At 40.1% G+C, this 14,946-nt stretch overlaps 1 protein-coding gene across 1 annotated transcript in view; it reads left to right on the top strand.

Moving 5' to 3' along the window:
• Positions 1-14,946, top strand: part of MCF2L2 (MCF.2 cell line derived transforming sequence-like 2) — a 257,039-nt gene that overhangs the window by 34,402 nt on the left and 207,691 nt on the right. Inside the window, exons 2-3 of the mRNA XM_047100288.1 lie at positions 1,860-1,943; positions 11,033-11,147. Of these exons, the coding sequence (XP_046956244.1) occupies positions 1,860-1,943; positions 11,033-11,147 (199 nt within the window). The remainder of the gene's footprint in view (positions 1-1,859; positions 1,944-11,032; positions 11,148-14,946) is intronic.

Raw genomic sequence — 14,946 nt, 5'->3', positions numbered from 1 at the left:
TCATTATCTCTTAAATATGCTCCCTCAGGCATGAAAAAATAATAACCCAGCTCTATTTTTGAATATGCCACTTTCCCAGACCACTGGGAGATTATATTCTGAAAAACTCTTCCATTATGTAACTCCTATTTCTGCTTAAATTTTCTATGTTGGTGTCCATTTGTAACTTACATTTTGTTATGAACAATTTGAAACATATGCACAAGAATTATACAATGAACTCTCATGGACCCATCAATCAACTTCAACAATTATCCACATTTGTCAGTCTGGTTTCATTTCCCCCTCCCCTTGCCCCATGCATTTTTGGTAGGGGGTAGTGCCTGAGCATTTTTAATCAGACCTTAGGCTTATGTTATTGTTAAATACTTTAGTTCATGTATAAAACAGAGAAGGCCCTCCCTTTTTGCCAAGTAGAACTACAGTGCCATTATTGTATCCACCAAAATTAACAGTGAAACAGGAAATTAGTGAATTTTTAGTGAAATCAGGGTGGAAAGACGAAGGAGGGATAAAGGAGCTCTGGCCTGGGTTTACCTGCTTTCCTCCAGAGAGAGTGGTAGAATTCATTGAGGAGGGTCTTGGCATTTAAGTTGGCACTTGCCCCCAGCCTAACAAGACTTTCAGAAAGCATATATGGGAAAGGCCTTTCCAGATCAAGGGATATAACTAGCATTTGCTGAGCATCATGTACATCCCATAAGTGTCATCTCCTTGAACCTTCACACAAAAGCCCAGAAGTGGAAACCAAGGCTCTGGGAGGAGCTTCCCTAATATAACCTTCTGATTGGTCAACATTGTAATATCAAAACGTTACCCCAACTCCAGGCTGAATCAATGGGAGATTCCTATTTAGCATCAATGTACAAGACTGTTTGACTCATGCCTTAATCTAACTTGATGTTTAACTGCTGTAGAAACAATAACCAGTTCATCTTTTGAGATTCCCTGGGAAACAGTTAAATGAGGTTAATGATATCTTAGGCAGTGAGAGTTGAAAATGCTTTTCTCTTTTCAGCCCAGGTGAAGGATTTCCATTCAGTCTTCTCCCTTCTCTAATCTCTTTTTCCCAAATGGATAGAATACAAATCATAGGGCCTATAGATCACTCTTAGGGTTAGAGGACATTTGTAGGTTTGTGCTTGAACGATTTGAATTTTTGCCTTGAAAATATGTACCTCTTTATTCAGTATGGACCATCTTTAATTAGCAAAATGGGGAAGTGTTTCCTTAAACATGCTTGGCAGTGGGAAGCGTCCCCTTGAAGTATTCTGGAAGGGGAAAAAATAAAAAGGCATTGAGGTAACTAAGGAGGGAGGCAAAAAGGAAGGAATTAGGGAGGGAAGGAAACAAAAGCAAAGAACCTTCATAAATCTCAGATTGATTTTATGACCCAGCTTGAGATGAACTCTGATGATTTATGTTGTTTGTATTTAAAATGTCCTGCAGACCTAAAGGAGTAGGCAGATACCTGAGTACCTGCCTTGATAATGAGACCATCCTAGCAGGTATATTGTGAAGCTACCTAAGCTTAAACTTCAGGGCCCCTTCCTTGCACTGGTCCCTCCTAAAACCTTGGGAGAGGCTCTAGAAGTGTGCTTCTGTGCTCATGGGTATAAGCTTCAAACCACACAAAACCCAGATCCATTTCTGCATCTCAGGAATCAAGTGTGCAAGAGAATAGTGTGCGTATAACCATATTTTGATAAGTCCCAGATTTCCTGAGTAGTGAAGCTTCCATTTCTTCCTTTTAAAATTCTCTTTGTCGTTAAAAAAAAAAATAAATAAAAAAAAATAAAAAATAAAATTCTCTTTGTAATTTACAAGGATTTAACCTAATTTGTATTTCATTTGTGCAGATGAAATCATGCAACAGGAAATCAGGCCTTTGGTGGCAGTGGATATAATTGAACAACTTCACAGACAGTTTGCCATTCTCTCAGGTAAGGGGCAAATTAGTTTGTATTTTAGATTTTGTTGTGGGGGCAGGGGTCTTGTCGGGAGGGCCCAGTACACGCAAATCTTAATGAACCCTAATGAACAGTACACCCAAGTCTTAATCTTAAGCCTCTCTCAGACCTAGAATGAACTGAGAAATGTCCATCTGGAGGAGGGTAGATCTCAGAGATATCATTCCTGTTGCTGTTGGGTGTCATTTAATCTTTCCTAAGGGAGTACATTTCCTTGAGGTTGTAAAGAACAGAGCCAAAAAGATTTTGAGGAAGGAAAAAGAAATGGCTATTGATATCAGCTGCCATCATGACATTTTCCCAACATTCTTCTTGGATATTTTTCCAAGATCCAACCTTTAGAGAGTTTGGTTTTGAGGGTTCACGAGCACTGGTGAGGTTATTTGTTCTTTGAGAGATTTGTCTTTTATTCTTAGCTCTTATGGACCTAATTTTAATGCATTGATTTCCATTGAACATTTGGGAATAAAGAGAGGCTAATGTTCAGAAGAGGCTAGAAATTTTCTGAGCCTAGGCACAACCCTGAGAAGCTGTCATTACCAGAACACTCTTCTTTCTTATTCACTTAGCTAATGGTGACATGACTTTCATTACTGAAACTGGAGGTACATACCAAACCCTGAATTATATTTAGACCTGTCTTAGAAGCATGGCATGGAATTAGTTGTCCTTAGCACATGTCACAGAGGAATAGATGGCAAGTCACTTTCCTCATCTTTACATCTGTTCTGAAAAAAAGCAACAAAGCCACCTTAGTTCCATTTCGGAGAGTATGTAGTTGGTATGAATTTAACTCTACAACATGGGATGTAAAAAAAAAAAGGCGCATTTCTTTCCTTTCGCTAAATCATATTTAATCTGCTCCAAAATCTTTATCCTACCGAGTTTGAGGGAAATGCAGTCTCCGTTATTGGGATACCTCTCCCATCCATGAGTCACATCCTGGGTGGGGACATCTTACACAATCCAGACATTCTGGGGAATTCTCTGGTCTTTCCTCCACATTGATCACTGCTCATATAGTTACTGAAAGCTCCATAAGCAGAGTCCTCATTTTTTTTTTATTTCTTCCTGTATCACTTAGAACAGAGACTGTGATATAATAAGTGCTCAGTTCAGAATTATCCAAGTCCTCCTGGTGTGTCCTGTGAGTCCTGCTCCTCCATCGCTGCCGTAGGCAGCCCAGTGTTGGCCCTGGCGGGAGTGCCTAACCAGCCTCCTGAAGGTGCAGCCTCCTAGCTTCTCACAGTGAGCCTAGGACTCTGAAAAACAAAAGGCAGGGTGGGGACTGCCCTCTGGGTTTTTGGCAACTGCTGCCGTGGTCTTATGGCACAGAAGGCTGCAATGCTAATGGGCATCCAGGTCTGGAATGGATGAAGGCGTGAGGTGAAGTGGATTTCTGTAGCCTTACGCCAAAACCCTAATGCCCCAGCACATGATTCTGGCGTAGATAATGGCTCATCTGGGGAAGAAGTCTAGTGACCAATTAATGTGTGCATTTAGTGCTCCAAAGTTACGTCCTTTGAGTGTTACTGAAGTGCTTCTCTCTATTCTTATTTCTTAGGACGACATAGGAAAACATAAATGGGTACCAGACAGCCCTAGATACGGATTTAGGTTCTGCTGTTGACCAGCTGCATCTCTTTGGCAACTTAATTCCTAAGCCTTACTTTCCTCACTTGTATAATGAATGGGTGGGATCATCATAACTTGGAGGATTAAAGATGCAGTGTATGAAAAATGCTTATTAGCATTGCAACTGCCAACTGTATGAGTATTTTTCCTGATATATTTTAATCCCATAGAAATGTTTATTTTAGGATTATATTACAAAGAATAGTTTTCAGTATGATATAGTTTGTATAAGGAACCAAAGCTATGCTCACAGTTGAAGTGGTGTATGATGTCACAACGAAGTCAGTAATAGAGATAATTGTCACTCTTTTAAGAAAAATTTTTTTTAAATGTTTATTTATTTTTGAGAAAGAGAGAGACAGAGCATGAGCGGAGAAGGGACAGAGAGAGGAGACACAGAATCTGAAGCAGGTTCCAGGCCCTAAGCTGCCAGCACAGAGCCCGACATGGGGCTCAAACTCATGAACCGCGAGATCATGACCTGAATCGAAGTCGGATGCTTAACCGACTGAGCCACCCAGGCACCCCTAATTGTCACTCTTTAATGTAGAACATTGAACTATAAACACGCACATTGGACCAAGAGGACACCTCTGCTTTAGGAAAGTCACTTTGACTGTGGCAAAGACAATCCTTTCATTTTCTAGCTTCTTTTGTCATGTTGTTGCCTCAAGTTTCCCCATCCTATGAGAGAGAAGCATGGATTAGCTGTGGTAGGATTTGCAGTATTGCAAGTCTGGAAGAATATCAGTAGCCAAGAATATCAAGTTCTCTGAGTCAGCACTTTCTTGGAATTACTAGGCCTGCTTTTCATCGTTACCTGCCAGTGGCAGCCAATGTCAGCAATGAGGCCCTTGTGGGTACCTGTGTAGCTGTAAAACAGAAATCTCTGCACTCAGGTCTTTTCTCAGCCCTGTGGCCACCGAGCTGTGGCCTCTGTTCAGGGTCACAGCAGTTCTCCTGATTCAGGCAAGCAGGGTGAGGATGTCCCAGCTGCAGACTTTGTGCAGATTCCACTGAGCTCTGGAAAGAGCTGGGGCCCCATCAACCAGGAACGCTGGGAAGGACAGGATGGAGATTTTTCTTCAGTGAGGCCCCAGTTGCCTGGCCTGCCGTGCTCCGTGAGTGTGCTCCCATGGCTGGTGGGAGAGCAGGGACTCACTGCACCTTGGATGACCCAGATTTGTGGCCAGATGGTTTGAAGCCTTTGGACGGTGAGGTCTGTGAACAGGGGCCACCAGCAGGAATTGGATAGTGACCAGGGCTGGGCCTCTGCTGGCTCTTGACTTGAAAGACAACTGGCATGTTCCCAGTGAACTTGGGATATTTCTAAATTTAGGGCTTAGCTAGGAAACAAGAGAATATAAGCAGGTTAATGTGGTGGAAACACTCTAGGCTTTGGACTCAGATAATTCTGTGTTCACATTCCAACATGATTAGATTGTTGCTGTGAACCTCAGGCTTCTCATTGGTAAAGTGGGTTCTTTTAAGGAAAGTGTGTCATGTGGTATCTGGCTATAAGAGAACCTAGCCTATAGGACTTGTTTGTTTGTTTTCTAAGCCACATAACAGAGGCCCAAAAGTAGAAATTCCTGGTATTGGGCCAGTGGCTCAATGACATTAAGGGTGCATCTTTGTGGTTCTCTCGATGTTTCTCTTGTTTTTAGTCTTAATGTCAAAATGGCTGCTGTAGCTCCACACATCAAGTCTGTGTCCAAAGCAGGAAGAAGGAAAAGGAGCAATGCTGGCTTCTTCTGTCCATTTTGCCAGGAGAACAAAAACTTTCCCAGAAGCTCTTGGTAGACTTCTGATTATGTCTCATCCTGGAATTGTGTCATGTAGCCATTTCTACCAGCAAGGAAGTCAGAAAAGGCAAACATTAGCTTTTAAATGGCTACAGTGGAAGGTGGTTGGGGAGAGGGGGTTGGTTATAAATTAGTCATTCATCAATCTCTACCGTAATACTTGGGATTAAAAGGAATCTAATTAAAAGAAATTACCGTTTTCTTTTTATTTTAATGGTTATGTACCCCCTTGGAATCATTGTCTGAAGTTGCCTCTCTCACATACCATCTTTTAGAAATAATCAATAATGAAGGCATAAAATACTCTTAGGCTTATGGAGTCCACCAGTGGAGCCTAGGGTTGGTAGAGGTGGAGTTCCCAGGGGCAAGTGGGAAATTCTCACTGAAACAATGGAGAATGTCACATTAAGAAACTGATCAGAGTCAAACTTATATCTAAATCAGAGATAGAGTTAGTAACTTGGCATCAAGGAAATGAGAACCAGTGCAAGAAGGTGTAGGGGGCAGTATTTTTTAATAGAAACATAATGTGACTCACATATGTGTTTTTAAAATTTCTAGTAGCCATATTAAAAAAGCAAAAAGGAAATTAATTCTAATAGTATTTTTATTTAACCCAATATATCTAAAATATTATTCCAACATGTCATCAATATTCAAAATTATTGTTGAGATGCTTTACATTTTTTTGCACTAAGTCTTGGAAATCTAGTTTGTATTTCAATGCTTACAGTTCATCTCAATTTGGGCTGGTCATATTTCAAGTGCTCAACGACCACATATGTCTAGGGGCTATTGTATTGAGCAGTGTAGACTACAGAAATGGTTCTCAATCATGTTGGTCCAAATCCTTCTTTTTATAACAAATGATTTGTATTGCCCCCACTATCCTGAGTTGAAATTTGTGGATACCATGACCTGTGTTAGTTAGGGTGGACTGAACAGCTATACTAAATAGACTCCAACGTGCATAGTAGTTCAAACAAACACAATAGAAATTTAGTTATTTCTCTTGGAGCAGTTCAACATGTATGTTCATGGTCAGCAGATGATTTCTCTCCATCTTCATCATGAAGATTCCTTTCACTTTGTGGCTTATATTACTATTATCCATTTTATGGCTGTCTTATGATTTGTATCCAGAAAGCAGACAGGGAAAAGAGAGCATACTGCTTCTTAAAAGCCTTGGCTCAACAACAGCACGCACCATACGCCATTGACTTGAACCTGGATCGCTTACGTAGATACATTTAATAGCATGGGAAGCTAGCAGTGTAGTTTAGTTGTGTGCTCACAGAGGGTGAATAGCTACCCCCTGTTTATGTATATACAGAAAAAAAAAGAAAAAAAGAAAATGTAAAGGAGAGCAATAAAGGAGAAATAAAAGGAAAATAAACATAGTAAAATAATATGTATTTCAATATGTATTTCTAGCTATACTAGAAAAAAATAATAAAGTAGTCAGGTGCTTGGTTACCATGAATGTGATAGCTGTAAATGCTGGGGTGTGGTATAGGTGATCAGACACCCCGAGTAGCCTTACTGTAACAGTTTTCTGAAAGGGTAAATAATGGTTGATACAGTTCTGAACAAAGTTGATAAATTCTGAACAAAGTAAGTATTAACTTCCTTGAATGTGTAGGGTAGTTGCATTCTTGAAAAATTTAGTATATATTAAAACAATATAAAAATAACTTCTTATTTGTGACAACATGGGTGGACCTGAGGGCATTATGCTAAGTGAAATAAGTCAGATAAGGAAAGGCAAATACTTTATGATGTTACTTGTAGGTGGAATCTTAAAAAAATGAACTCACAGAAACAGAGAAAAAAATTGGTGGTTGCCAGAGGTGGGGTGGGGGTGAGGAAAATGGAGGAAAGTGGTCAAAAGTACACACTTTCAGTTATAAGATAACTAAGTTCTGGGGATGTAATGTACAGCATGGTGACTATAGTTAACAATACTGTATAGTGTATTTGAAAAATGCCAAGAGAATAGATCTGAAGAAAAAAAAAATTGTAAGGTGATTTGTGAGGTGATGGGTATTAGCTAAACTTATTGTGGTCACCATTTTATAATGTATACATATGTCAAATCATTATATGCATACCTTAAACTAATACATTGTTAATTGTGTCAGTTATGTCTCAATAAAATGGAAAAAATATTAAAAAACCCTCTATTATTATGTATAAAACTGGGTTTATAGGATCTGATCACTATAAATATCACTATAAATGGATTTTTCACTTACATAGAGTTTATATTAAGATATTCAGAAATCACACAGGATGTAGGACAATATTATGTAGGACAGATGATTTGGTATCCCAGGCCCTGAGTTTTCTAAAGTGCCTCCCAGGAAGTGGTATTGCCATTTTCCCAGCTGAAATCTTTTTTTTTTTTTTGGCAGGGAGAGAAAAGGAAAATGGATATTGGAAGGCAAATAGCATTAACTGCCTCACTCTCTCTTTCATTGTTGGTCTTAACCATCTTCTATAGGATTTGCTAGCATTCCAAATTCTCCTCTATAGTAGGACAGAAGTCTCCGTGCCAGCCAACACTCAGACCCTCATAGGAACAATTTTATGTCTCTCAAGTACTCACTACTGTTTTCTGCAGTAAACCTAGTCCTCTTCCATTTAGTGAACAGGTAAAAGTTATACCAGGAGTACTGAAATTTATTTTATTTAAGTCACCATTTTACTTCCAAGTAATTTGGTGTTCTTTATTTTCCTTGAATAGGGCTTCTTTGGTACGCTTTCATCCTTTTGCATTTCCACATTTTCTCACAAGGTGGCACCAAATGCCTTGGTGTGGGTGGTCAATGGCTGTCTGGAGGCTTAGCTTTGTTTCCTTGGTGCTTCTGTCTGTCACGTTTAATGTTCAACCGCAGGTGGTGTCCCCAGTCAACCTTGGGCCTCTCTGGTGTTCAGTATTGGTATAAACCAAGATACAAGAACACTCCACCTATCTTTCTCCATTTAGGTGTGAAGAGCTTTATTTTATAATCAACAGTAAAAGACAATCATTAAATAGTATAATCATGTCTTAATGAATATTTTTAGGGTGTTTTGATTCCTTGAAATGTTTTAGCCATTTTCTTGGCAAATATTGGCTATGCAATTAGTACAGTGTTATAATGCATTTAAATTTAGCCTTACTGGAGATGTAAATTCTCTTAATTTGCATTCATCTAAGACTTCCTATGGCTGTATGACTGCAAAGAGGAAAAATATGAGGTGAAAGCTGATAGTATCCTGATTTAAGTTGTTTTCAGTCAGCATAATGAGGCATCTTAATCTCCAAGTCAAAGTTTGACAAACATTTAATATGCAGTTAACTTTTTTTTTTAATTTAAAATAAACGCGTAGAATTATTAAGGAGCTACTTCCTGGAGAAGAATGTCTAGTCATCAGACAAGTCTCACACAGTTTCATTCCATTGTGATTGGTCTCTGAGAGCCTAACCCTACGTGAACAATACCTAAAAGAGACTGGTATAGAAAACTACAAGACTGATTTAATCTTTTCATGATGAAAATTTTTTCATGATGTGCTTGACAGCACATTTTTTGCCTTGGAAGAAATTTACATGGAAAGTCAGAGTATAATCAGAAGATACTTATCAGGTATGGACTCAGAGCAGCAGAGTGGATTGGATAACCTCAATGGTACTGTCATCTGGTAGACTGGCCTAGATTCTCATGATGATAGGCCAGGTCCCTCCTTCCTTAGGATAGCATCATTGACAAGACATGACCTGCATTTGCTTCTCTGAGTTGCCCTTTTCTGTAATTTCTTCATTGATCCCACACCCTTCTTAATCACACAATTGTCATTAAGCCACACCCTGCCCTACCTCTTTCATTACATATGTGAAATACATGCAGTCATTTGTAGTTGGCTTCTCTGGAGCCATTATTTTTCTTAAAGTGGTTTCCCTCCATAGACATAACCTGGCAGTGCTCTCAGCAATTCAGCTCCTATCCTGTCAGGGAGGGCATAGATTCCCCAATTTACTCAGTTCTTGGTGCTTAGTTTTTCAGTCTCAGATATATATCTCAGTCTATCTTAGTATTTTCACAGTCTTTCTTGGCCAAAAGCAATACCTAACAGTTAAAATAACTTAGTAAGTCTGTATGTCCTAACAGTTTGGTAGCTGTTTGAAAAAATAATACATGTAAATTGAAAGAAAAAGTAATGTTTACATTTCATTCTTAGGTAACTACAATAATCTTGAATCTCGGAATGAGACTGGACATCACCACCTTTGTTTCCTGTTCTATATTAATTTTCATACTGCGCTTGCTTTTTATCTCAGCAGTCACCAAAACCCCAACTTCACAAGGATGCAATGACTTTCAAAAGAATGTAGTGCAATTTAATGTTGAAACTTTGAACTACCTCAAACTAGTAGCATGCATGTTGTCTGATACATGCCAACTATTGCTGTTTCCCTCAAACATTTAAAATATTAATGATGTTCTTGCGAGTTCACGGTGGTTCCCTGGGTACCTGGGACACAATTTGAGAACCACAGGGCTAGAACTCAGTCATGTAGCTGCATCTAGCTGCAAGGAGATGAGGAAATATAATCCATTTAATTTAATCTAGTGGCCTCTGCTCCAATGGATTAAATACATAAAAACTTTTTAAAAATGTTTATCCAGTTTTGAGAGAGAGGCAGAGCATGAGTGGGGGAGGGGCAGAGAGAGAGGGAGACACAGAATTCAAAGCAGGCTCCAGGCTCTGAGCTGTCAGCACAGAACCCAATGAGGGGCTTGAACTTACAAACAGTGAGATCATGACCTGAGCTGAAGTCGGAAGCTTAACCGACTAAGCCACCCAGGTGCCCCTGGATTAAATATTTAAATATTAATTTTACATTTTTATTCTTACAGTGATGTTTTATACCCCTGTTGGTAAGTTATTGAAGGGCAGGTGGTTATTGCCTCCTTGTAATAATAATAAATATAATATTGCCTCCTTGTAATAATAATAACCATATAATGGTCACTATTTATTAAGCACTTATATGTAATAAGCACTCTACTAATGTGTTTTTCATATATGTTCTCACTTAATCCTCACAATACCTTTAGAGGTAGGTAAAAATATTATTCCTATTATATATGTATATATATTTATGGAAAATCCTATTTAGATGAACTATCTTTGCATGAAGTCACATAGAAATTAAGTGGCAGAGCAGGATTTGAACCAGGCTGACTTTAGAACAAAACTCACTTGACCACCATGCTTTAACTTTGACATTTATTGACTACAAAAATTAAGAATAATATTATATATTTGTATTGACATTACTTACTGTTCCACTTGTGCTGAAGTAATTAAATTAGTACTATCTTTTATACACTAACTGTCTTCAGAGGATTTAAAAATTGAATTCTCACAATATCACTTGAGCAAGCCTGAAGAGGAGACTTGTTCAAAATAGTTCCATGTCAGCCTTCCCACTTTCTAGTCTGAAATAATACAGATGGAAAAGGGGAAGGCCAGTATGTATCTCCCCACTTGACATTAATCAAAGTCGCTTACCTGCAGAGATGTGACATGAAAACATTTTGTTAACATCTTGACCACCCATTTTTGTTGCAGGAGGCCGAGGGAAAGACGGTGCCCCCATCATCACTTTTCCAGAGTTTGTGGGGTTCAAACACATCCCAGAGGAAGACTTCCTGAATGTCATGACCTACCTGACTAGCATCCCCAGGTGAGTTGAACACAGCGTTTTGCTGGCTTCCCAGTCACTTAGTTTATTCTGAATTTCCCATGTGAGAGGGCTGGGTTGAGATGGAATTTTTGCTGAGTGCAGCCCATGCTGGTATGTAGCATGGCCAGTTTCTCTGATGTATCCCTCACAGACAAGGGATAGGGGAAGAGGCTAGAAAACAATGTCAGTTTTGACTATGATTCACACATAGGAAGTACTTAGTAAACACTGTTGAGTGAATGAAACATTGGTTGAACATGCTAATGCTGCATCTGCCCCTTCAGGTTTATTGCAGTAGAATAAGGTGATTCTAGCTTCCTAGGGCCTGTCATCTGGGACACATGACCATTTCTCAAGGAGGTCAAGCCATATTAGGAGTTATTTAGTTTATCTTCCCTAAATAAGGAGGAATTCTCCATATTCAGATGGAGAATCTAAGGCACAGAGCAAGAAAACAAAGGCTGAGAATAAAAACTGTGCTTGTAGCTGAGAATATGACAGAGATGTTTTTGGGCATCTGCTGTTTCTCTAGCCTGAGCCTTACACCTTTATCGAGTTGAGTCAGTCAATACCCAGGCTTCCAAGGGGTGGAGTGTGGGACAGAGTTCATATTGATGAACCATTTTACAGACAAAGATAGAGCTGGGAATGAGGCCCAAACCCAACTCTTTGATAGTGCTGTGTCCAGTCTCCAGCCAGGAAAGGCCCTTCCCTCCATGGGTTTATAGGGCTTATGATGTCATCTCTTACTTAAATTGCTGTGAGGTTAGGAATTTACACAACGGCCATGTGTGTGCTGTTTAGCTTGTCTTCCATCTGCCTCATGTGATTTCGGGGTCAACACCAGCTTTGTCATTTAAAGGCCACTTGCAATTTCATCCCGCCTGTGGAGATTAGGAAGTTGAGTTATTTGCTTTAACCAAAGCACTCTAAAAGATTTATTTTTGTTTTGTTTATTACTATTCATATTTCCTCAGAGAGAGCTATGGATTTTATTTTTTAATGCACTTCTTCAAAGTTTATTGCTTAAATTATATGTAACCAATTCCTTTCCTTTCTTCCTTTGATCCCTGAAAATGGTATGTGTTATGCAGATGCGTAAGGATTTGGGGTTTTGTTGCTTTGAAGGAAGGATGCTGTGTGTGTCTCTGGGCTGTGCTCATGTGGTTCTCTCTGTTGAGACCTTTCCCATCCTTCTTGGCCTATCTAACTTCTACACATTCATCAGCCTTCAGTCTGACCTCATTTCTTCAAGGAATCCTTCCCCAACTTCAGTTTCGCTCTCACAGACTCTTAATTTCCATAGACACCTGAGCTTAGCTCTTATATAACACTGTAGTATATGGAAATTGTTTCTGCCTTTCCCATTAGACTGTGAATGGCTCAAGAGTAGGGACCAAATGCTTTTGTTTTGTTTTCTTGTTTTTTTTTCTTTTTGCCCTAGCTCTAGCACAGTGTGCCCTGCACATAGTAGGGTGTCGGAAGTATTGTTGGTAGAATTTCCAGTTCTGATAGAATTCATTTCAATCAAAAAAAAAGAGTATTTGCTATAGGGTGAGAGGGAGGCTGCTGACAGAGAGAGAGGAACTCAGTCCTCACTCCTGCCTTAACCTCCTTGGGTTGTAGGGAGTTGAACCTGGTCTCCCTCTTTGGCTCAGTTGCATTCCAAAATAATGACACCCATCAGTTCAGCAACTTCTCCTTCCATGGGGAGCTGCAAAGGAAAGGGTTGAGCAGGTAGGTGGGCAACAGGTGGAAGTGCCTCCACCTATTCTCATTATATTTGGTTAAAACTCACTGTTGAATTTTACTGAATCCCCGATGCAGTCATATGCTAAACAAATGGGTTGTTTTTGTCTTGTACTTGTAGCCTTTTCTGAGTCACACTGAGAAGCATACGTTGAGTGCTATCTGGACCAGTGTAGAGAGAAGCATAGAGGGGTAGAACCCCTATCTCCTAGATGTAGAAGATAAGACAAAACAAGGGGCTACTGTTTTTTTGGCTTGATGTCTTTTTTTCTGTTCTATATTCCTTATATAATTTCTGGCAAATAGGAAGTTTTTTAGTTTCCTAGAATGCTGTTTGTTTCTTGAGAAAGAATAGCTGTCTGACCAGTTATTCCCCTTTTCTCTTCTTGGCATTTGCTCATATCCACCCCTCTTTCTTTCAACATAAAGAGCCCCACCCCTCTTTCTTTCCACATAAAACAGAGACAATGGGTAAGAAGGCCCAAAAGGGGAATTTGACATGAACCTTGCTTTCCAGGTTCCATTTCAGGTTCCAGAGAATGAAACCAGCCTTGTTTTTTATGATTCCTATTTTCACAATATGCATCTTCCTAAGTCTTACAGTGGTAACCAGGCAACAGAGCCCTTCCCAGGTTGCAAAATGTTTTATAGGCAGTTGATGGAGGGCTCATGACACAGAACAAGAATTGATGTACTAGAAGAGGAGGATGGCAGGAAAGGGGAAAGGATATCTCTGTGCCTGAAATTAATAGGGACCTCTCATTGTGGCTGGGTTGGGTGAGTGAAGAAAGCTTCCCACGGCAGCTCATTCTTCACTAGATCTTTGCTGAGTGCCAACAGTGTGGTTGGTGTTATTAGGTGCTATAAAGGACCAACAAGGCCATAAGACAATGTCTTGAACCTCAGGAAGCTCATCACATGACTCTGTTGTCATGATAGCTTGTGAAATATGCAAACAAAGTATTATAGAAGATCAGAAGAGAGAAAAGTCACTTCAGACAGGAAAAACAAGGAAAGCTTTAGGAATGAAGGTGAAAAGATAGGTAGGATTTCCACAGGTAGATATGCAAGGCAACATTCCAGAAGGAGAGAATAAGGTGGTGTTTAAGAGCTCTGGACACAGCCCAAATCTGGAACACAATCCACATTCTACTGCTCACTAGCTGTGTGATCTGGGGCAAAATATTTGACTTCTATCCAACCCCCCCTGGTTTTCGAAGTCTTAAAAAGAGTGTGTTTGGGGAACTTTGGCCATCCAAGTTGATCAGAACAGAGTGAGGCTCCTTTTCAGTAGTGAGAAACGAGAGCTGGAAAGACATCTGGAAACAGACTAGGCAAGGCCTTTCCCACCAAGTTGAGTAGTTTAGACATAACGGGCAGGAAGAGGTGGCTGGAGGTTTTGAGGTGGGGAATGACAACCAGATTAATCTGGTGGTGGTGTGCAGAGTGGATCAGATGGAGCCAAGAAAAGGAGGCAGGAGACTGATTAAGGGCTTCTAGACTCGGATGGGCGCAAAGTGAAAGGGTGTGAGCTAGCGTGTTGACAGGAGGACTGGGTAGAAAGGGATGGACAGAAAGGACAGGCATTGGGGGCAATTGGGATGGGGGAGGGGGAGAGTGAGAAACTAACGGCTTTAGGAACTGTACTACCAGACAGATCTTACTGCTTGTCTGGGCATGTGGGATTGAGCCCCCATTTTGGTTTTCATTGTCTCATCTTGTTTTATTTCATTACTTTGCCTGGCTCTTCCTTTCCAAAAGTATGCTAGGATGTGGTTCCCATCTTAGCTGCACATTAGCATCACTTGGGGAGTTTTAAAATATCCTGACGTCCAGACAAGACTAAAATCAGAATTTTTCAAGGTGTGACTTGAGCTCCAGTAGAGCTGGAAGCAACTCAGGTGACCCCAGTGTGCAGCCAAGGGTGAAACTCACTGTGCTAGGTGCTGATAGGGAGACACTGTGGTCAAAGGGAAGGAACACTTGAGGTGTGAGGAAGAAAATGCGGACTCAGGCTTAGCTTTTGGATAAGATGCAGTACTGGGGCATG

This window comes from Lynx rufus, unplaced genomic scaffold (assembly GCF_022079265.1).
Source record: "Lynx rufus isolate CCGP_SWC_20201006 ecotype Redwood Valley unplaced genomic scaffold, mLynRuf1.p SCAF_5, whole genome shotgun sequence".
NCBI lineage: Eukaryota > Metazoa > Chordata > Mammalia > Carnivora > Felidae > Lynx > Lynx rufus.
The sequence above is the reverse complement of the archived record's forward strand: the minus strand, read 5'-3'. Positions and strand labels throughout refer to the sequence as shown.